Source organism: Salvelinus namaycush, chromosome 13, assembly GCF_016432855.1.
Source record: "Salvelinus namaycush isolate Seneca chromosome 13, SaNama_1.0, whole genome shotgun sequence".
NCBI lineage: Eukaryota > Metazoa > Chordata > Actinopteri > Salmoniformes > Salmonidae > Salvelinus > Salvelinus namaycush.
Genome location: NC_052319.1, coordinates 26373925 through 26397820, shown reverse-complemented (window position 1 = coordinate 26397820; position 23896 = coordinate 26373925). Strand labels below are relative to the sequence as shown.

Here is a 23896-nt window from a genome sequence, read left to right as displayed (position 1 = left end):
CATTCCACAGGCCACAATCAACAGCCTGATCAACTCTATGTGAAGGAAATGTGTTGCGATGCATGAGGCAAATAGTGGTCACACCAGACACTGACTGGTTTTCTGACCCAAAGTATCTGTGACCAACACATACATATCCGTATTCCCAAGCATATGATAATCCATAGATTAGGGGCTAATGAATTTATTTAAATTGACGTATATGAACTCTAACTCAGTAAAATCCCGAAAATGTTGCATGTTGCTTTTAGATTTTTGTTCAGTGTATATTCTGAGAACATTGTAACCACGTTCTAGATCAATTCTGCTTGACATTAAAGGAACATTCTCCTAACTTTAACACCAAAACATTCTAAAACGGTTCTCAGAAGTTTTGTGCTAACATAGATTGAATGCTGTTCCCCTAACTAACAGAAAACTGGACACTCAAACATTAGGGGAACATTGGGGGTAACATTACAAATACGTTCCCTCTCCCTAGAATTGTCAACTGGGCAGAAAGATCGGTTTTAAACTGCTGGAATGACTTTTCAGTTTCACTTTTTTGTATCGTTCAATGGGGCAACCTGCGAGCCGGCTGAATTTGCGGGACTGCTCAATTCACTTGTCCCAGGCAATAGGGCAATCCCTGTATTCAATCCCTGTAACCTACCTGAAAGTATAGGCGAAGGAAGTGATTTCACAATGGGGGGAATCTTTTTAGGGGGCAAAGGCCTCCGAAGAAGCCTTGCACGTTCTGATGGCATAGCGACTCCACGGTGAAAACTTCTATTTCCTGGCAAAAAGTACAGTAGCTAAGTTTGCTGTATACATTTACAGTTGCATAAATGTCTGACAATGACACCGATCTTCATGAGGAGGCTGCAGGCTAATCACAGGGAGCAAAACTGGCAAGCCTAGTTGTTGGCAACATTAAGAAAGCAGAGAGCTAAGCTAACCAACCACAAACAACCAGTCATATAATAATAGCAACCAGTAGCTATGAATCTACCAAATAATGACATTTGAAACACGTTCAATATAAACATCACATTCTTAATTTCACATTTAGTTAGCTAGCTAGCTTAGCTACATCATATTGTCCCTTTTTGGAGGCAAACTTACCGCTGAGATTCCCTGGCCTCTATGTAAATGGTGGAGAGTCGACCTCCCGATTCAGCAGAGCCCTTGGCAACCGCCATAACAACCGTCAAACAAATCAAGAGTCTGAGTCAAATTGGGTGCGTGCATATAAATCAGTTAAGAATGAAAATAGTAATTTAATAGGATCTCTATGTATGCTTGATTGTCTACTACACTAGAGTATGCAGGGTTGGGTAGGTTACTTTCTCAATGTAATCCGTTACAGTTACTACTTACCTGTCCAAAATTGTAATCAATAACGTAATTTTTGGATTACCCAAACTCAGTAATGTAATCGAATTACATTCAGTTACTTTTAGATTACTTTCCCATTAAGAGGCATTAGAAGAAGACAACAATGTATGTTACCAATTGAACGACATCTATTGCAGGATAAATCTATGTTAAAGTTTACATAGCTGGCAATATATGGATGTTAAATTTTACTTTATGGTTATGTAGGCTTCTTCTAACCCATCGCTTTTTAATAATAATAATACGATTAAATTGTAATTTTACATTAAAAACAAAAGTCTATCAGAATTCCAGTCATTCCAATAAATATGATACCCCTTGATCTTCAAGAATAGGACTTGGAAATATGGAAGTATAGATTAGCCAAATTGTTTTACCTGAGCATAACCAGAAAACGAAGGACTTATTAGCCAGCCCTACTCTGTTGTTTATGATTTTGTTGTCATGGAGGACTGATTGGGCTCATTGATTCGAGTTGAAAAATAAATGCTGTGCTCATGGAATGGCATGTTTGAGCACTACTGAAAAGTGCTATTTACATGTGAAAAATTAATGCCATGTGCTGTATTTGCTATAGGCCTATTGTTTACCTTTTTGTTTGTGACACTTTGACATCTTGCGGGCAGCTGTTTAAATGGCAAATCTACAGATGAAACAATAACAAAACAGTTGCCACGCCTGTTTTAGTAAAAAGCTGAGGGATGGGCCTGGAGAAATGTAACCAATAAAAGCCCCACTTTTATTCCATAGGCTGGGATCTGCACTATGCATTTGTTGCAAGAGCACATATTTCACTGGCTGTCCACTGGTTTCAAAAACTATGATTGATAGGCAGCTTAAACTTCTTGAATTCAACCATTATTGAATTCAAATACACATTTAGATTTGTGAACAGTCACCCGTAACAACCCAAATCCGTAAGGCGCAAATAGCTAAATCAAATCAAATAAATTTTTATTTCTCACATGCACCGAATACAACAGGTGTATGTGGACGAATGTGGCAGGGTCTACAGACAATCACGGACTACAAAAAGAAACCAGCCACGTCACGGACACAGACGTCTTGCTTCCAGACAAACTTAACACATTCTTTGCCCGCTTTGAGGATAATACAGTGCCACCAACGCGGCCCACTACCAAGGACTGTGGGCTCTCCTTCTCCGTGGCCGACGTGAGTAAGACATTTAAATGTGTTAACCCTCGCAAGGCTGCAGCCCAGACGGCATCCCTAGCCGCGTCCTCAGACCATGCACAGACCAGCTGGCTGGTGTATTTACGGACATATTCAATCTCTCCCTATTCCATTCTGCTGTCCCCACATGCTTCAAGATGGCCACCATTGTTCCTGTTCCCAAGAAGGAAAAGGTAACTGAACTAAATGACTATCGCCCCGAAGCACTCACTTCTGTCATCATGAAGTGCTTTGAGAGACTAGTCAAGGATCATATCACCTCCCTCTTACCTGTCACCCTTGACCCACTGTAATTTGCATACCGCCCCAATAGGTCCACATACAATGCAATCGACATCACACTGCACACTGCCCTATCCCAACTGGACAAGAGGAATACCAAAGTAAGAATGCTGTTCATTGACTACAGCTCAGCATTCAACACCATAGTACCCTCCAAGTTCATCATTAAGCTTGAGGCCCTGGGTCTCAACCCCACCCTGTGCAATTGGGTCCTGGACTTCCTGACAGGCCGCCCCCAGATGGTGAAGGTAGGAAACAACATCTCCACTTCGCTGATTCTCAACACTGGGACCCCACAATGGTGCATGCTCAGCCCCCTCCTGTACTCTCTGTTCACCCATGACTGCGTGGCCATGCACGTCTCCAACTCGATCATCAAGTTCGCAGATGACACAACAGTAGTAGGCTTGATCACCAACAACGACAAGACAGCTTACAGGGAGGAGGTGAGGGCACTCGGTGTGTGGTGTCAGGAAAATACCTCTCACTCAAAGTCAACAAAACAAAGGGGATGATCGTGGACTTCAGGAAACAGCAGAGGGAGAACCCCCCTATCCACATCGACGGGACAGCAGTGGAGAAGGTGGAAAGTTTTAAGTTCCTTGGCGTGCACATCACAGACAAACTGAAATGGTCCACCCACCCACACAGACAGTGTGGTGAAGAAGGCGCAACAGCGCCTCTTCAACCTCAGGAGGCTGAAGAAATGTGGCTTGTCACCTAAAACCCTCACAAACTTTTACAGATGCACAATTGAGAGCATCCTGTCGGGCTGTATCACCGCCTGGTACGGCAACTGCACCGCCCGCAACCGCAGGCCTCTCCAGAGGGTTTTGCAGTCTGCACAACTCATCACTGGGGGCAAACTACCTGCCCTCCAGCACACCTACAGCACCCGATGTCACAGGAAGGCCAAAAAGATCATCAAGGACAACAACCACCCGAGCCACTGCCTGTTCACCCCGTTACCATCCAGAAAGCGAGGTCAGTACAGAGGCATCAAAGCTGGGACCGAGAGACTGAAAAATAGCTTCTATCTCAAGGCCATCAGACTGTTAAACAGCCATCACTAACACAGAGAGGCTGCTGCCTACACACGGACTTGAAATCATTGGCTACTTTAATAAATAGATCACTAGTTACTTTAATAATGCCACTTTAATAATGTTTACATATCTTGCATTACTCATCCCTTATGTATATACTGTATTTTATACAATCTATTGCATTTTGCCTATGCCACTCTGTCATTGCTCATCCATATATTTATATGTACATATTCTTATTCCATCACTTTACTTAGATTTGTGTGGATTAGGTAGTTGTTGTGGAATTGTTAGATTACTTGTTAAATATTGCTGCACTGTCGGAACTAGAAGCACAAGCATTTCACTACACTCGCAATAACATCTGCTAAACGTGTGTATGTGACCAATAAAATTTGATACATTTAATAAAATATTTACTAAATAAACTAAAGTAAAAAAATCGAATCGATCAATAGGCAACACAAGAAATGTACATAACAATAACAAGACTATATACAGGGGGTACGGGTACCGAGTTAATGTGCTGGGGTACAGGTTAATGGAGGTAATTTGTAAAGTGACTATGCATAGATAATAAACAGCGAGTAGCAGCAATGTAAATAGTCCGTGTGGCTACTTGATTAGTTTAGTTGTTCAGCAGTCTTATGGCTTGGGGGTAGAAGCTGTTAAGGAGCCTTTTGGTCCCAGACTTGGCGCTCCGGTACTGCTTGCCGTGCGGTAGCAGAGAGAACAGTCCATGACTTGGGAACAGTCTATGACTTGGGTGACTGGAGTTTTTGACAATTTTTGGGGATTTTCTCTAACACCGCCTAGTATATAGGTCCTGGATGTCAGGAAGCTTGGCCCCAGTGATGTACTGGGCCGTACGCACTACCCTCTGTAGCGCCTTCCGGTCAGATGCCATACCAGGCGGTATTGCAACCAGTCGGGATGCTCTCGATGGTGCAGCTGTAGAACTTTTTGAGGATCTGGGGACTCATGCCAAATCTTTTCAGTCTCCTGAGGGGGAAAAGGTGTTGTTGTGCCCTCTTCACAACTGTCTTGGTGTGTTTGGACCATGATAGTTTGATTGTGATGTGGACACTAAGGAACTTGAAGCTCTCGACCCGCTCCACTTCAGTCCTGTCGATGTTAATGGTGGCCTGTACGGCCCTCCTTTTCCAATAGTCCATGATCAGCTCCTTTGTCTTGCTCACATTGAGAGAGAGGTTGTTGTCCTGGCACAACACTGCCAGGTCTCTGACCTCCTCCCTGTAGGCTGTCTCATCGTTGTCAGTGATCAGGCCTACCTACCACTGTTGTGTCATCAGCAAACTTAATGATGGTATTGGAGTCGTGCTTGGCCACACAGTCGTGGGTGAACAGGGAGTACAGGAGGGGACTAAGCCCCACCCTTGAGGGGCCCCAGTGTTGAGGATCAGCGTGGCAGATGTGTTGTTGCCTACCCTTACCACCTGGGGGCGGCCCGTCAGGAAGTCCAGGATCCAGTTGCAGAGGGAGGTGTTTAGTCCCAGGGTCCTTATCTTAGTGATGAGCTTTGTGGGCACTAGGGTGTTGAACGCTGAGCTGTAGTCAATGAACAGCCTTCTCACATAGGTGTTCCTTTTCTCCAGGTGGGAAAGGGCAGTGTGGAGTGCGATTGAGATTGCGTCATCTGTGGATCTTTTGGGGTAGTATGCGAATTGGAGTGGATCTAGGGTTTCTGGCGTGTTGATGTGAGAGCAGCAGTGTGATTCACATCAATGCGCTATGTAGATATAAATAATAAGTGATATCCGTATCACCGTTGACTACACCGCTGTCATCCTTACCTCCAAGCGTTTATTCAAGTTGGATAATCTTTGGATGCCGACAGCCGTTGCACCATTGGAAGCCATAGCTTGGACTGTAGCCTACAAAAGCCTATTCCTGCTCTTTTCCCGCGATCCATCAAACACATTTGGTGTGTCATCATAGTGGTCTCTGACTTGTGGTCAGACTCATTCAGGTGGAACAAACTTAAACTTGCCCTTTTTGTCAATGCTGATATGAATGTCTTTGAGAAAACCGAGAAGTGTCAAAGATTTTTTTTCGCAAGCATCCTTTCTGAATTTAAAAGTAATCCTCAAAGTAATCATATAGTTTTTCAAAAGTATCTGTAATCTGATTACAAGATTTTTGCTGGTAACTTAACGGATTACAGTTACTGTTTTTCGTAACATGAAACGGATTACATGTAATCCGTTACTCCCCAACCCTGAGAGTATGCCAATGCAAATATGGCAGAAAAGGTATGTATGTGTCACGCCCTGACCTTAGAGAGCCTTTTTATGTCTCTATTTGGTTTGGTCAGAGTGTGATTTGGGGTGGGCATTCTATGTTTTTGTTTGCTATGATTTTGTATTTCTATGTTTTGGCTGGGTATGGTTCTCAATCAGGGACAGCTGTCTATCGTTGTCTCTGATTGGGAACCATACTTAGGTAGCCCTTTTCCCTCCTTTCAGTGTGGGAAGTTAACTTTGTTTGTGGCACATAGCCCTTAAGCTTCACGGTTGTGTTTGTATTGTTTATTGTTTTTGTCGGCGTCATTTCTAATAAAAGGAATATGTACGCTCACAACGCTGCGCTTTGATCCACTTCTTACGACGGCCGTGACAGTATGACAATGTTATATGAAGTGTGAAAAATAAGTATTGGCTTTTATCAGTAAAATATATTCTCAGCTCAACTTGCCTGACAAAATCTGAAGAACATATGCACATCCAGGTACATTTTTGCAGGTGCTGGAGTTGCTCAACTTGCCCAACTGCCATAAATGCCATAATTTGTCATTTTTTCACTTAAACAATGGGGAGGAACCAGAAAGATCAGTTTTAGGTAGTTATGAGTCAAATAAATTCTCAGAGCAGGCTCAACTTGCACGACTGCCATAAATGCCATAAATTATCTATCTTTCACTTAAGCAATGTGGAGGAACCAAATAAATCAGTTTTAGGCTACTGGAATATTTTGCAGTTTTTTTTATTTTTATTTTTCATTGGGGCAACCTCAGAGCAGGCCCAGCTTGCTCCCACCTTGATAACTCCGTGGCAGGCAGCAGATTGCCATATAAAGACACAACGTCTTTCATTTCTCTTAGTGAAGTTGTCCTAGGTTGCATGTCACTTCCTTCCTAGTACATTTGAATAGATTCGTTGTCAGTTGATTCTGAGGGAGAGACAGTGCACTGCCTGTCAAGCAGTGAGAGCAGCAGACACACTGAAGGAAGGAGAGTGAGTCAGAGACCACAAAGACAGGCCTTCCAGTCAACTCACCTCCCTAAGGTAATTCAATCTCCTGACCTTGGGGCCTCTCTGTGTCAGTGTCTGTGTGTGCCTCTGCATGTGTCAGTATTTCATTGAATCTACTGGGAAGATGGTCTGTGACTGCATGTTGATTTGGATGAGGATGAAGATGAATGATGATGATAAGGATGATGAGTTTCTGTTGCTTTAACAGTCCACAAGTGTTCACAGATGGTCCTGTGTGTTAATAGATGGTGTCTTCCTGGATCTGAGGGCAGCATCTGTAGTTTGCATTGATTTACAGTAGCCTAACAATATGCTTAATAATCATAAAGTATCCTCTTGCTACTTTATCATCCAAGGATTGTTGTTACACAGTCACATAATACATTGATACAGTATTACAAAAATTGTTATATAGCCCTATAGTGAATTCTGATGTTCACAGGAGAAGCATTGCCATGTCATGACTTTAGTTTTAGTATCAGCATGGTGGCAGAGAGCAGAAGTAGTCTAAATCATTGCATAGTGTTTAAACAGGAAGTTAGTTGGGTTGTGGTTAGCCTTGCTGCAACTGCTGAAAATTCTAACATGTGAAAGCCAACAGTAACATAGTTAAACATTTACATTTTCTAAAAGTTTCCAACATATCATCACTAGTCATCCAATAACGTGTGCTTACATGTTAAGCATGCGGAATTTGCTGGCACATACACATCTGTAATCTTCAACTCACCACTGCTGTATTCATTTAGAAATTATGAACAATAAATAATACATACTGTATGTTGTCTTTCAATAGTGCTTGAATAATTAATAACACACTACACTTAAAGGGGCAGTGCAGTTAACTTAATTTTCCTTTTTTTAACGATATTTACAAACTATGAGGTCGAAATAACACTCTTAAATTGTGCAAAAGGTGATAATGCCCTTTTTGTGTAAGAGCTGTTTTTTTTTTATGCCTGAAATTTCAGCCTGTTTAGGTGGTGCAAATCTTTTGGCCCACATCTTGATTATAATAGACCAATGACTGTTCATCTGGGTAAGGTGGTGGGCTCTAGACCATCCTATCAGCCGATCAGGGCTGTGCATGTAAATATCTTAACATTTGTTTCCTAACATCCACATGATCAGACTGAGCATTTCAAGGGCCAAAGGAGGTTATTTTCATTAAATAAACAGTAATGACCAAGATTTGCATGTGAAATCCGCGGTACCATGACTGATGTTTGTGGGTATTGCAGTTTTACTTCCATAAAGGCCCTTGATGATTTTAGTGGCTGAGACCACAGGTAATCCTTGATGATTGATGATGGTTTTAAGGATTTCAAATCAAGGAACTGGATTTGCTTGAGGAAAGATAACACCCCTCATGATCAAATTGCAAAGACACATTTACTTCATCATCTAAAAGGCAGGTAGCCTAGTGGTTAGAGCGTTGGGCCAGTAACTGAAAGGTAGCTGGATCGAGTCTCTGTAGTTCTGCCCCTTAGCAAGGCAGTTAACCTACTGTTCTCCGGTAGGCCGTCATTGTAAATAAGAATTTGTTCTTAACTGACTTGCCTAGTTAAATAAAGGTTCATTATTATTATTTTTTTTTTAAAGTAAAGTCTGGGTAAATGTCAGCCCTAAAAAGGCAGTAATATCCTATAGTTAGATTAGTGAACATTACACTGTGCCATCCAGTGTGTGGTTTATTGAATAATCAGAGTGTGTTTCAGTGCTGATTGGAATGTAATGCTTACAAAGTGACAAAGCTGGTAATTTTGAGCCATGGTGTGTAAAGACATCAGTTTCACTTCTGTTTCTGACCTCTATAGCTATAGTGTGAGAAAGGGAACAAAACCCGGATTTCCTTGTTTTTACTTATTTGAGCATTCAAAACTGTGCTACTACATACCCACTGGGCAAAAAGTGGTTGAATCAACTTTTTTACACATCATTTCAACAAAAAATTGTAATGTTATGTTGAATCAACGTGGAAAACTAATTGGATTTGCAAAAAGTCATCAACATAAGGGATATAAAAAAATGTTTTTACCCAACTTTTAACCTAAATCCAATGACATGATGACATTTTTGTTGATTTCACATTGAAGTCACAGAAACTCAACTGAAATTAAATCAAAACTAGACGTTGAAATGATATCTGTGTCCAGTGGGTACATTGTTGAATATAGATGAATAATGGTCTCTAGACCCTTCTCCACACTATATGTTTAGAAAACCATCGATGCAATCTCAAGGAGCCAAGCTGATTTGTCCTGATGCGATGGGTGACAATGGAAAGAGAAACATTTGTTACTCATCTCCAAACTTCACACCTCTGAGGCAAGCAGAGCAGACCTAGTTTGAAGTAGGTCTCTGTCTCTAACATGACCTTATATCTCTCGCTGTATCTGTGGTATACAGCTTTAGCGGCCTCATTGAAACCACACAGTGAATGGCAGCCATTCTTCCTGTCTGTTATCACTACAACTACATCTACTCCCCTCTCAACTCAGACTGGGGCCTGAAATGTATACTCAGTCCTAAGGCAGATGAAATAAAGACATGAATAAAGATATGAATCGTGTGAATGACCTCACCACCTTAGCAGAAGTAGGAAGGAAGTAGCTCGCTAGAAGCAGGATGTTTCACAAAGAAATAGACATCAGAGCCCAGAACATCTGGGTAGAGCACATTTTTTTGAAATTATCACAATGACAAAATGCTGAAATTGAATATTTATTCTAGTTCCTCCCTGTTGAGTATGTTCAGTACCGTATGGTTTTAGTGAAAAAAGGTGAAGTTATGTGTAACTGGTTTCAGATTCCACAAGATGGCTGCTCCAGCACAGATCTCTCAGGATGAGTTGGAGGAACTGAGAGAAGCCTTTGCTAAGATCGGTGAGAGCCTGACAGGGAAATTCTTTGTAGACTCACTTCACTCTTATCCTGGGTCCCTGATTATTTTTGCATTCAACAAGGCTACATTCTATGTGACCTTTGACCTATATTTCTTATTCCAGATGTTGATTCTCACGGCCACATTGGCACAGATGAGCTCAATGACCTGTTCAAAGCTGCCAACCTGCCATTGCCAGGATACAGAGTCCGAGAGATCATCCAGGATCTTACCAAGACAGGAGACCTGCATGACGGCAAAGTCACCTTCAACGAGTTTGCCAATGTAAGTTCAGAGGTCAATAGGTCAAAATCAATGGCAGTTACAGAAAGTCAATGTCAAAGAAGAGCAGACCATACTTTGAGACATCTTGACATGACACCAGAGATACATGGTCTCATCTCTTCTCATTCACTAAGGTGGTCCATGGACTGAAGAGCACAGAGGTGGCTAAGACCTTCAAGAAAGCTATCAACAAGAAGGAGGGCATCTATGCTGTAGCAGGAACCTCAGAGCAGTCTAGCTCAGGCACACAGCACTCCTACTCAGGTGACTGTCCCTACTTGTTTCACTGGCTGAGAATACCCCCAAGATATCTACTTCAGTCTGTCTAGATACATCTGTAGCCAACATCACACAGGAAGCACTTATCATTCAAATGAGGCATACAGAACCATATCTATCTCTATATGTGGAACAATCCATCAGTACAACAAGACTTCCTGGTCTGTGAAGTTACACATCTATACGTCTCTGATTGGCCAATATATACAAATATTTCTCCATAAATACAAATACTCCTACATGTATAATGTTGTGCATTCCCCCCATGCCCACACATTTCTCCACTGACAGAGGAGGAGAAGGTGGCTTTTGTGAACTGGGTGAATAAGGCATTGGAGAAAGACCCAGACTGCAAGCACGTCCTCCCCATGGACCCCACCACTAACGACCTGTTCACCGCTGTCGGAGATGGGATCGTTCTATGGTACTTTCTAACTGGTCTCATGGACTTACTTTAGAGTATGTGCAACCTTGATGATATAAATCAATCCCTACAGAAATATTCCATTGATATCAACCTATGCACCTCTCCTTCACCTGGTAGTAAGATGATCAATCAGTCTGTTCCGGACACCATCGATGAGAGAACCATCAACAAGAAGAAGCTCACACCCTTCACCATCCAGGTAACCTTTTACAGACTGTTCAACACCAGCTGACTCAGAGGACTGCAGCTTTGTATAACCCATTGACAGTCATTTCTTTGTCATTATATACAGTATATACTGTATGCCATGCACAGGTATCTATACTGTTTTGTGTGCTCTAACAGGAGAATCTGAACCTGGCTCTTAACTCTGCGTCGGCCATCGGCTGCCACGTGGTAAACATCGGAGCAGAGGACCTGAAGGAAGGCAGGCAGCATCTGGTCCTAGGCCTGCTCTGGCAGGTCATCAAGATCGGCTTGTTTGCAGACATTGAGATCAGCAGAAACGAAGGTGTGTGTGTTAAATGTTTATTTGAATATGGATTTTCAATGTTTTGGTGTGTTTTATAACTTTATAACATGTGAGTGTGTATGTATATCTATAGTACTGTACATCACTTGATCTCTGTAGCTATGTATGTTAATGAGTGTGTTATTTCAATGATGTGTGTGTGCAGCTCTGATAGCCCTGCTGAGGGATGGGGAGAGCCTGGAGGACCTGATGAAGCTTTCCCCAGAGGAGCTGCTGCTGCGCTGGGCCAACTACCACCTGGAGGAGGCCGGCTGCTCCAAGATCAACAACTTCAGCTCTGACATCAAGGTGGGTCATACGCACCATGTCTGTCCTGGATTATCATATGACTGTGTCAGTCCTGGATCGTCATAATGACTGTGTCAGTCCTGGATCGTCATATGACTGTGTCGGTCCGGGATCTTTTTGTGCATTTGTGATTGTATACATTTTCTGTTTTGCATTACAGGATTCTAAGGCCTACTACAACATCCTGAACCAAGTGGCCCCTAAGGGAGATGAGGAGGGAATCCCTCTGATTGCCATCGACATTTCAGGGATAAGGGTACATGGTCATCCCACCCTAGAAAACATCATCCATTACAATTCCATTTTAGGCAACCTGATCAACAGACAGTGCTGTTCTTCTTTTTTGGTTAAAAGTGCCTAAAAGTGACCATATTATCAATGAGTGATGCATCATAGATACAGTAGATGTTGCTGTTAAATCTCTCCCTACCGCCCCCTGCAGGAGAAAGAGGACATAAAGAGAGCAGAGTGCATGTTGGAGCAGGCTGACCGTCTTGGCTGCCGACAGTTCGTCACAGCAACCGACGTAGTCCGCGGCAACCCCAAGCTGAACTTGGCATACATTGCCAACCTGTTTAATAAGTATCCTGCCCTGAAGAAGCCAGAGAACCAGGACATTGACTGGAGCTCCATCGAGGGTCAGGGTTGGGACCATCCCAAACCATAACCTAGTTCCTGAGCATCCCCTCTTCCTGATTAAATAATATAAACCATATATACAGTACAAGGCCTGAACCAGTGTGTAATGTTATCTGTCACTTACAGGTGAGACCAGAGAGGAGCGCACCTTCAGGAACTGGATGAATTCCCTGGGGGTCAACCCTCGTGTCAACCACCTCTATGTGTAAGTACAGTACAGGTCACTCCATCTTATTATACACCATTTCCAACCATTTACAATAATTTGGAAACCACACTAATGTAATGTGTGTGCATGTTTTACAGGGACATAGATGATGCTTTGGTCATCTTCCAGCTCTATGAGAAGATCAATGTGCCAGTGGATTGGGACAGAGTAAACAAACCCCCTTACTCCAAACTGGGCAGCAACATGAAGAAGGTGAGACTACAAACAATAAGTGTTCTCCCACAGTGCGATCATGATTAAACTGATCAATTGATTGAATTATTATTCATTGATTTATTATGCGTTTGTCTGTGCCAGTTGGAGAACTGTAACTATGCAGTGGAGCTGGGGAAGAATGAGGCTAAGTTCTCCCTGGTGGGCATTGCTGGACAGGACCTGAACGAGGGCAACCGAAAACTCACCCAGGCCCTGCTGTGGCAGCTGATGAGAAGGTAATGCAACAGAACATTATTAAAAATGCCTTAGATATTTTTTCCCCTGTTCAGGTCATGTGATCAGGAAAAACTCATAAGCAGGCCCAGTGCCAACTCCATAATTCCACATTTAGAAGGATCCATCTCTTTCTCTCAGGTACACGCTGAACATTCTGGAGGAGCTTGGTGACGGGCAGAAGGTGAATGACGACACCATCGTCACCTGGGTCAACGACACACTCACACAGGCTGGCAAAGGCACCATCTCTGGATTCAAGGTAGGCTGTAACTCTGCTGTTTAACATTTTCCTGACCATGGTACCTTTTTTGAAGTACTAGACTTCATTCTACTTTTCCAAGTAGAATAAGTAAAAAATAAAGCATCAACCACAGCAATAGCTCAGTGTGTGTGTACCTCTGTAGGATGGGTCCATAACCACCAGTATGCCAGTCCTGGACCTGATTGATGCCATCCAGCCAGGCTCCATCCGCTATGATCTAATCAAGGTGGAGGACCTGACTGAGGAAGAGAAGCTCAATAATGCCAAGTACGTACCATGTGATGATAACATTTGAGTACTAGCTTGATGAAATTAAATGTTCAGGACAACAGCTAAGATGTCCCCTAAATCCTGCCTATTGTCAGGTATGCCATCTCCATGGCCAGGAAAATCGGAGCGCGGGTGTACGCCCTGCCTGAGGACCTAGTGGAGGTGAAACCTAAGATGGTGATGACAGTGTTCGCCTGCCTGATGGCCCGGGGCATGAAGAGGGTGTAGTGGTCACAACCCCACAGAACACATCACATGAAGAGGTGATCAGTAGAACAACCAGAATCAGGTTACAGAAGATATCAGCTCACTAGGTCAATACTAATTCAGTAATGTAGCTAGTATGTCTGGAAATCAGTGATTCAAAACTCAGGGCTGATAATGAAGAGCAGAAAACAAATAATAATACTGTACCTGGAGTTATACTGGAAATATATATATTTTTTTAATTTAATGTAGCATCTTATTTTGATAAGATTTAGCTCTTTTTTACATAGAAACTTCTTTACTTGATGCTATTAATTTCAAATTGTGACCATTTTGCTTTCAGACTAACATTTGTGAAAAGATATCAAGGAAACAGATTTTATAAAATAATTTAAAACAAATGTTGTGCGTCTTGGTTTTGTTCACATGTATTATAATGCACATGCACTACACCTGTACATCAGTATGAGCAGTTCCCTTACAAATAGTTGTTCTGCATTGAGAACCTATTCATGTCATAAATCATCTAGTTCCCTCATTCAAAAGAGAATCCAACATTCCTGTATCTGCATGTACTGTATGTCTCACCATGTTCAGTAGAAAATACAATCCAACAACCCAGATGGTTCATTACATATCCATTTAATGAAACAAAAGCAACAAGCATCAATCTATGGAGGAAAAAACAGTTTCAAAATCTATTTTCAAAATATGTCCATCTTTGTCCAGAAAAGAGAGATGAAAAACAGTAACTGAGTTCAAAGCTGGACTCCAGGCGGGTACTGGTGAGATCGTGAGGATTGTCTGGGTGGTTATACAGCCTTGGTCAGTTTCTCTTGGTTGGGACGCTATTTAGCGGGTTGTGCCTCTGTGGGCTTACTACCTGGGGGGTGTTATTTGGCACAACAGGCTACTTGCCACGTTCTATGTACTATGAAACCGTTATTTGGCAGGTTTGACCTCTGGGGGGATTTCTCCTGTATCCAGGGTCTTGAGGAGGCGGAAGAGGCCAGCTGCTTCCCGTATGCGGCTGAACTCAATGCAAAAGGCCTGCACCTCGATGAACAGGTCCTGCACGTTGATGATCTTGTTCCGGATCAGAGACTGAAGGAACACACACACCAGGCGCACCAGGCGGTTCTGCAAATGGAAACAGAGGTTTTACATACACATCTGGACCACTGACTAACACAGTGGAGCACTGACTAACTTTAGTAAAATAAACAGTCATCTTGAGCAGGGAGAACCCACAAATGAACTTCCTGTTACAAATTTCTGAGAAAGTGGCATGCATCCTCTGGTAAGACAAGCATTTCAATGTTACTGAAAGGCCAAACATCAGGCTCCTGTCAAGGCCCTTCCACAGTCCTCCTTACCTGCATGTACTTGTCTTTGATCTGTTCACACGTGGAGATACAGTTGGAGATGTACAGGTGAATGAACTCTGGAGGGAGGTCCACAGCAGTTGTCAGCCTGTGCACACAAAGAATAACCTCACATAAATAAACAGAAAAATAAACACATTTTAAAACAGATTGTAGACAACTGAATTGTATAAATCAAATTCTATCCAAAGTCCACACCTATTGACCACCTCCATGGAGTGCAGGGACATGTCCATGTTGACCAGGACGGAGAAGTACTCCGTGATCTGGCTGGACTGCATCAGTTTGAGAAGCATCTCGATGGCCACCAGAGGGTTGTTTTCCACCAAGTCAGGCAGCTTGGCCGGGGTCAGACCGATGTGGTACACCAGCTTCGGATCCTTCTCCAGCTCACTCAGGAGCTGTAGGGAGAGAGCAATATTTAGAGAGACATTCAGGTTGAACTCCCAAGCGAATGTCATGTTTGAAATATATAAAATACAGTTGAGTAGACAGTGTACCTGTCTACTCACCTGTGACTGCTGCTGGGCAGACAGTGGGCTCTTGAATGCCTTGGCCATGATGCGTTTGATCTCCACACCCGTGCTGTTCTTCACACACATGGAGCGGTCCCACTGCACACGGTGGTCGGGCTCCGTGGGGTTTAGCCAAGCCAGCTCATCCTCACACACGTGCAAGGGAGGAGGCGGCCGGATGAACTCTGGACGAAAGTGACCTGGGGGAGGTAGGGTCACAGGGAGGCATTACAGGCTGGATATATGGCTTGTCTTACATGATACTTGGGACATGGTATATACTTCACAGTATCATTCCTGTGTCATTACAATACCAAGCTAATGAAAAGACATACAAAAGCTTTGGAAATCATTTAAGGAACTAGGCTGTAGTAGTACTAAAAACAAACTAAACCGTATTGGACTGAACATCAAAGGGGAGATGGTATATGAAAAGGCAGAGGTTGCCAATGAATTCAACTCTTTTTACTTCTGTTGCCAGCAAGCTGGTTAGCAAGCTGCCCACCAGTTCTGGTTTGTATGGAAGCAACCAAGTCAAGAAGTATTAGGTAGAGTTAGGGGTTCAGCCAAACTCTTTTTCTTTTGCAAAGGTGGCAACAGCCAAAATAGTCAGTATGCTGGCAGAGCTTAAATGCTCCAAAGCCAGAGGCCTGGATAATATTCCTGCAAGGTTTCTAATAGATTCTGCTGAGCAAATTGGCCCTTGTATTACGCATATTGTTAATCTCTCTCTTGAACAAGGCACCTTTCCCAGGGACATGAAACAAGTTAAAGTTATACCTCTGTATAAGAAGGGGATAAAGTCTGACCCTGGGAATTATAGGCCTGTATCTATCCTCTGTGTAACATCAAAGATCCTGGAGAGAATTGTACATGAGCAAATGTATGAATATGTTAACAAACAGGGTCTAATGTATGATTTTCAGTCGGGTTTTAGAAAAACATACTCCACTGATTCATGTCTACTTTACTTGACAGACTTCATCAGGAAAGAGATTGATGAGGGAAATCTGTGTGGAATGGTACTGCTTGACCTACAGAAGGCCTTTGATACAGTTAACCACTGTCTCCTAATCTCCAAACTGGAGGCACTGGGGTTAAGTATCCCTCTAGGCTGTGTAAAGTCCTATTTATCAAGAAGGGAGCAAGTAGTAGAGGTTAATGGTTCACGGTCTCAGGCAAAACCAATGAGTTGTGGCGTTCCGCAGGGGAGCGTGCTTGGGCCTCTGCTGTTTTTATTGTATATTAATGGTATGAAAGATGCTTGTTCTTGCCGTCTTTTTCTTTATGCAGATGACTCTACACTTCTGGTGTCTCACAAAAGTAAAACTGTTGGAAAGCATACTTAGCACAGAGCTTACTAACATTAGCAAATGGCTTGGAGATAATAAGCTATCTCTGCACTTAGGGAAAACTGAAGCAATTATTTTTGGATCCAGACCTAAATTGTGTAGGTTGTCTGAAATCAGAGTGGAGTTAGGGGGTGAGGTGCTGACTACTAAAACCTCTGTTAGCTACTTGGGATGTATCCTTGATGGAAGCTTGGGAGGTGTGAGCATGGCCAATAAGGTGCTAGGGAAGGTTAATGCCAGGATTAAGATTTTGGCTAGAAAGTCCAAGTTTCTTGATAAGGACTCCATGAAAGTGCTAGCTACTGCCCTCATTCAATGCCATTTTGACTATGCTAGTACTTCCTGGTTTGGGGGCTTATCTAAACTTATGAAGGGGAAGCTCCAGATAGCCCAGAATAAGTTGATCAGGATAGTATTGAAGGTGAGTCCACGTACTCACATAGGCAGGAGCTGCTTTCAGGAACTAAACTGGCTGCCTGTTGAGGCTAGGGTGTCCCAGATTAGACTAGGTTTGGTTTACAGGAGTATTTATGGTCCTGCGCCCAGATATTTAAGTGATTACTTTCCTCGTGTTAGGGATGCACACAATCACAGCACCAGATCAGATGTTGCTGATTGATGTGTGCTTATACAGGTTCAGGAGTAATGCTGGGAAAGGTACTTTCTTGTATACTGGAGCCTCAGAATGGAATGAGTTGCCTCTGCCTATAAAAACAACATCCTCTCTGGACAGCTTTAAAAATAAAGTAAAAATATGTTTGATGTCCTCTGTGCCCATATGAATAACCCCTATGATGTAACTGGAATGATGAGATAGCTGTTCTTCTTTTATGTTTTTGTTTTATTATTTCACTGCCATACTGTGTTCGATCTTGTATAGCCATCTTGTCTCAAGAGGACCACAATGGAAATAAGTCCCAGACTTTATTGTGTGTTATCCTCGATGATTTTATTCATGTGCATGTATGGCTTTTAAGTTTTATGTGTGCTTGTTTTTTTAAAATGGTCATATTAATAAAACTAAACTACACCACATGACCAGAGGTATGTGGACACCTGCTCGTTGAGCATCTCATTCCAAAATCATGGGCATTAATATGGAGTTGGTCCCCTCCCTTTGCTACTACAAGAGGGTGCATTGTCATGCTGAAACAGGAAAGGGCCTTCCCCAAACTGTTTTCACAAAGTTGGAAGCACAGAATTGTCTAAAATGTCATTGTATGTAGCATTAAGATTTCACTTCACTGGAACTAAGGGGCCTATTCCTCCTCCACCAAACTTTACAGTTGGCTCTATGCATTCGAGCAGGTAGCGTTCTCCTAGCAGCGGCCAAAGACGGATTTGTCCATCGGACTGCCAAATGGTGAAGCGTGATTCATCACTCCAGAGAACGCGCTTCCATTGCTCCATCCATCCTCCGCTTGACATTGCACATGGTGATCTTAGGCTTGTGTGCGGCTGCTCAGCCATGGAAACCCATTTCATGAAGCTCCCAACAAACAGTTATTGTGCTGACGTTGCGTCCAGAGGCAGTTTGGAACTCGGTAGTGAGTGTTGCAACCGAGGACAGACGATTTTTACACGCTACGTGCTTCAGCACTTGGCAGTCCCGTTCTGTGAGTTTGTGTGGCCTACCACTTCACGGCTGAGCCGTTGCTGCTCCTAGATGTTTCCACTTCACAATAACAGCACTTACAGTTGAAGGGGGCAGCTCTAGCAGGGCAGAAATTTGTCGAACTGACTTGTTGGAATGGTGACATCCTATGCCACGTTAAAAGTCACTGAGATCTTCAGTAAGGCCATTCTACTGCCAATGTTTGTCTATGGAGATTGCATGGCTGTGTGCTCAATTGTATACACCTGTCAGCAATGGGTGTGGCTGAAATAGCCAAATCCACTAATTTGAAGGGGTGTGGTGTTCACATACTTTTGTATACAGTTGAAGTCGGAAGTTTACATACACCTTAGCCAAATACATTTAAACTCAGTTTTTCACAATTCCTGACATTTAATCAGAGTAAAAATTCCCTGTCTTAGGCCAGTTAGGATCACCACTTTATTTTAAGAATGTGTAATGTCAGAATAATAGTAGAGAGAATGATTTATTTCAGCTTGTATTTCCTTCATCACATTCCCAGTGGGTCAGAAGTTTACATACACTCAATTAGTACTTGGTAGCATTGCCTTCAAATTGTTTAACTTGGGTCAAACGTTTCAGGTAGCCTTCCACAAGCTTCCCACAATAAGTTGGGTGAATTGTGGCCCATTCCTCCTGACAGAGCTGGTGTAACTGAGTCAGGTTTGTAGGCCTCCTTGCTCGCACACGCTTTTTCAGTTCTGCCCACAAATGTTCTATGGGATTGAGGTCAGGGCTTTGTGATGGCCACTCCAATACCTTGACTTTGTTGTCCTTAAGCCATTTTGCCACAACTTTGGAAGTATGCTTGGGGTCATTGTCCATTTGCGACCAAGCTGTAACTTCCTGACTAACGTCTTGAGATGTTGCTTCAATATATCCACATAATTTTCCTACCTCATGATGCCATCTATTTTGTAAAGTGCACCAGTCCCTCCTGCAGCAAAGCACCCCCACAACTTGATGCTGCCACCCTGTGCATCACAGTTGGGATGATGTTCTTCAGCTTGCAAGCCTCCTCCTTTTTCCTCCAAACATAATGATGGTCATTATGGCCAAACAGTTCAATTTTTGTTTCATCAGACCAGATGTCATTATCCCCATGTGCAGTTGCAAACCGTAGTCTGGCTTTTTTGGGGCAATTTTGGAGCAGTGGCTTCTTCCTTGCTGAGCAACCTTTCAGGTTATGTCGATTTAGGACTTGTTTTACTGTGGATATAGATACTTTTGTACCTGTGTCCTCCAGCATCTTCACAAGGTCCTTTGCTGTTGTTCTGGGATTGATTTGCACTTTTCGCACCAAAGTAAGTTCATCTCTAGGAGACAGAACGTGTCTCCTTCCTGAGCAGTGTGACGGCTGCGTGGTCCCATGGTGTTTATACTTGCGTACTATTGTTTGTACAGATGAACGTGGTACCTTCAGGCGTTTGGAAATTGATCCCAAGGATGAACCAGACTTGTGGAGGTCTAAAAAAAAAAAGCTCTGAAGTCTTAACTGATTTCTTTTGATTTTCCCATGATGTCAAGAAAAGAGGCACGGAGTTTAAAGGTAGGCCTTGAAATACATCCGCAGGTACACCTCTAATATACTCAAATTATGAATTAGCCTATCAAAAGCTTCTAAAGCCATGACATCATTTTCTGGAATTTTCCAAGCTGTTTAAAAGCACAGTCAACTTAGTGCATGTAAACTTCTGACCCACTGGAATTGTGACACAGAGATTATTTCACTTATAATTCAGTCTGTAAACAATTGGTGGAAAAATTGCACAAAGTAGATGTCCTAACCGACTTGCCAAAACTATAGCTTGTTATTAACAAGAAATTTGTGGAGTGATTGAAAAACTAGTTTTAATAACTCCAACCTAAGTGTATGTAAACTTCCTACTTCAACTGTATATAGTGCATGTTTTTGTGTCAACATACACCTTACTTATGTCATCCATAAACATAACAGACAGACTAATAACAAACTGAATGATGAAATGCTCCACTTACTCTCCAGTGGAGGTCGAGGCCCAGTGACCAGAGACTCTGTGATCTGATTGGCCACTGAGCTGTCGAACCCAGAATTGGAAGAATCTGGATCCGGGTCGTTGAGGATGCTGGGGAAGCTGGCCTTACTCTGGGTGGGTAGTTCTGACTGGCGCTCTGCAGGTTAAAGGGGAGAGAGAGGAATAAGAAAGTTTATATATGAAGTGTTAGAATTGCTGCATAGTAAAGTGTAAAGAACTGTCTGTTGTACTACAGTATGGATATGAGAGGTTTTATGTCTCAACACAAGCACATCTCAATAGGTGGATTTCTAACCAAGAAATGTACAATTCCCCATCATACGTAACTATTTTTGAGTTGTCTAAAATTCCTGAGATTCTGTAACCATCCTCCATACAAGATACATGCGAAGTGCATACATTCAGGTACTGTACCTGCCAATGCCAACTGCAGCCCACTAATGTCTATGGACTGTGGCATGTTCCCCACGTCCATGCAGGACACCTGTCTGGGGGTCTTCTTGAAGAGTTCCCTTGGAGGCGCCAGCATTAGCTGGGAGAGGAAGAACTTCTCGGGCTGTGTAATGGGTGGCAGGAATCCTATGAACAGTCACATGATCAGGATATACTTGAGTTGATATGATGAAAGCAACACACTGCTGATAAAAACTTTGGACAATACTTCTTACTATCCAAATGGATTACATTTGATATTTTAGCAGACACTCACCAGACAGTTGTTTTTCCTGCTCATCCCCAACTGGGGAGGGGTTCAGCAAGTGCGCAAAGACAGCGGCAAAGGGATTGGCGGCCAGTGGCTCTGTGCGGTACATCTCCCAGAGGAGGTAGAGGGCAGTCAGGCGCTGTGCAGAGCTTGGCAGAAGGTCCGGCTGTTGCAGTAGCATCACCAAAACCGATCCTACTCGGAAATGTTCGGCCTTCGCGAAGTAATGATGAAAGGCGGATGATAGACTTTCGAAAGTGTTGGTGCAAGCTTCCTCTGAGATGATTCCCAAGAGGTTGGAGAGCTCCTTCGGGGCAAGTGTCATTGTACCTATGTTGTTGATAGCTAGCTTTTAGCTATGTGACCAAAATGATAAATCACTGCTTGCAAGTAGTCTTTTATAATTGTACGTAGGTCGCGTTATTCAGTTCATACTTAAAACGAAGCTAGATACATTTCCACAAACTCCACAGGAGTGCAGATATGGGCAGCTAGATAAATTAGAAAATGCTAGTTAGCTTACGAGCTAGCTTGTCACCAAAGTCATTGTAAAAGTAAGTTATACAGCTAAACAAATTCGACCTTGATCAACTAAAAAAATGCATACCAGACTTACTGTCGTAAAAGCATGAATCTAATTATTATCAAATGTTTAATAAGAAGTAAGTTAGCGTTTCTCAGCTGTTTTCCCATCAGTTTCCACTTCGTTCACAACATTGCAGCGTTGAGTTTTGACCTTTGACTCGACCCCGGTAACACCGTGCATTACGGGAGATGTAGTAAAGAAGATTATGCGTTTATTTCTGCTTGCTCTGGACTTCTCGTGACTACAACAAACATTATCTACAAATTACAGATAGCACATTACTTAAAAATGTGATGTAATTGATTAATTGTTTCGGAAAAGCACTTCAAAAAAATTCGTGTCAGAGACGGAAGAGGAAGCGAGACATCCCACTCGCTGTTTTATTTCTGGTTCATATACAAGTCAATAAACTCAGCAGACCAGAACCAGTTTCTTTATTTTTCTTTATTTTTTCTTCTTTTTTTTGTTTATGTTTCAGCTTATTTTTATTGTATGTAAAGAATCCAAGCAGTACATCTCTCCACAATAGTGTAAAATCTTCATAAATGTGTTCAATTATAAATCTACTGATGTCTTGCCACAGTTTTCTTACATGTATACAATACCAAAAAAGATGCAACACTGTTTCTGGGTGGTCATTACAAAAGGAGCAATTTGAGTTGATGTTTTCCTTAAACTTCTTCATATAGTGGTTGGCAGGATAATATTTATGATTAATTTTAAAGGAAACCTCCTTAATTTTGTTAAGAAGTACGTATGTGTGTGGCAACATCCAAACTTTTTTCCAACAGATATTATCAATAAATCCATTCCAATAAGGCATGACATAAGGTATAGGTACAACATCCTGCTGAAACAAGGTTCGTATCGCTCTGTTGTTGAATGGGCCAAAAGAGAAACAAATCTTTCCTACTGATGAGTCAACAGGGTCAATAGAAGGTAGGCTCTGAGGGTCAGGTCTTGACACGTTCCTGAATAACAGAGCAACACCTGAGGGAATGGCGTCTAAAACAATTGCAAAATCTTTAGGTGTTACAGGGACCTTGTAAAGAGATAAGAATTCCTTATAACTGAGTAAAAGACCCTCTGCATTTACCAGTTGGCTCACCAATAGGATATTATTTCGGAACCAATATTCTAAAAACAAAGAAGTATTTTTATACAATATATCCCGATTATTCCATATATAATATCTGTGTGGAGAAAAATTGTGTTTATAAATTAAGGACCATGACAAGAAAACCTGCAGATGAAAAGCAGAACGTTTCACTGGAACTGTTCACAAACACAAACAGAGCCCCAGGACAGCAACACAATTAGACCCAACCAAATCATGAGAAAACAAAAAGATAATTACTTGACACATTGGGAAAAATTTACAAAAAACTGAGCAAACTAGAATGCTATTTGGCCCTAAACAGAGAGTACACAGTGGCAGCATACCTGACCACTGTGACTGCCCCAAAATTAAGGAAAGTACAGACTCAGTGAGTATAGCCTTGCTACACCATTGTAAATACAACCTATATTTATGTTTATTTATTTTCCCTTTTGTACATGAACTATTTGCACATCATTACAACACTGTATATATATATACATTTGAAACATCTTTATTATTTTGTAAGTGTAATGTTTACTGTTAATTTTGTATTGTTTATTTCACTAAGTGTTTATCTATTTATCTTGCTTTGGCAATGTAAACACATGTTTCCCATACCAATAAAGCCCTTGAATTGAAATTTTATCCACCAATATTTCTTTCGTGCTTTTAGAACGACCCGGATGTGAACCCTTTTT

At 42.2% G+C, this 23896-nt stretch overlaps 2 protein-coding genes across 2 annotated transcripts; one reads left to right on the top strand and one right to left on the bottom strand.

The window, feature by feature from the left end:
* The first annotated feature begins 7098 nt into the window (after positions 1 to 7098).
* On the top strand, positions 7099 to 14299 carry LOC120058376 (plastin-2). Its single transcript, XM_039006996.1, has 16 exons — positions 7099 to 7204; positions 9980 to 10056; positions 10179 to 10339; positions 10474 to 10603; positions 10910 to 11042; positions 11163 to 11244; positions 11391 to 11556; positions 11723 to 11865; positions 12026 to 12121; positions 12308 to 12503; positions 12631 to 12709; positions 12811 to 12925; positions 13031 to 13164; positions 13304 to 13424; positions 13570 to 13694; positions 13793 to 14299. The coding sequence occupies exons 2-16, from the start codon at positions 9990 to 9992 to the stop codon at positions 13923 to 13925; spliced, it is 1881 nt and encodes a 626-aa protein (XP_038862924.1). The 5' UTR covers positions 7099 to 7204; positions 9980 to 9989; the 3' UTR covers positions 13926 to 14299.
* A 209-nt stretch (positions 14300 to 14508) lies between these two features.
* cnot11 (CCR4-NOT transcription complex, subunit 11) lies at positions 14509 to 22240 on the bottom strand. The gene is made up of 7 exons (XM_039006997.1): positions 21517 to 22240; positions 21222 to 21386; positions 20791 to 20943; positions 15802 to 16004; positions 15488 to 15690; positions 15281 to 15377; positions 14509 to 15044 (listed from the first exon to the last, which is right to left on the bottom strand). Exons 1-7 carry the CDS (start codon positions 21833 to 21835, stop codon positions 14847 to 14849), a joined length of 1338 nt encoding a protein of 445 aa, XP_038862925.1. The 5' UTR covers positions 21836 to 22240; the 3' UTR covers positions 14509 to 14846.
* Positions 22241 to 23896: the final 1656 nt, after the last annotated feature.

Excerpts from the sequence above, each read along its gene's own strand:
- LOC120058376 (XM_039006996.1), top strand. The coding sequence starts at position 9,990 with ATGGCTGCTCCAGCACAGATCTCTCAGGATGAGTTGGAGGAACTGAGA. Across the intron at positions 10,604-10,909 it reads CACACAGCACTCCTACTCAG|AGGAGGAGAAGGTGGCTTTT; the intron begins GTGACTGTCCCT and ends CTCCACTGACAG. Across the intron at positions 13,165-13,303 it reads CTGTGGCAGCTGATGAGAAG|GTACACGCTGAACATTCTGG; the intron begins GTAATGCAACAG and ends TCTTTCTCTCAG.
- cnot11 (XM_039006997.1), bottom strand. The coding sequence starts at position 21,835 with ATGACACTTGCCCCGAAGGAGCTCTCCAACCTCTTGGGAATCATCTCA. Across the intron at positions 21,387-21,516 it reads GCAGGAAAAACAACTGTCTG|GATTCCTGCCACCCATTACA; the intron begins GTGAGTGTCTGC and ends GACTGTTCATAG. Across the intron at positions 15,045-15,280 it reads TCAAAGACAAGTACATGCAG|AACCGCCTGGTGCGCCTGGT; the intron begins GTAAGGAGGACT and ends TTCCATTTGCAG.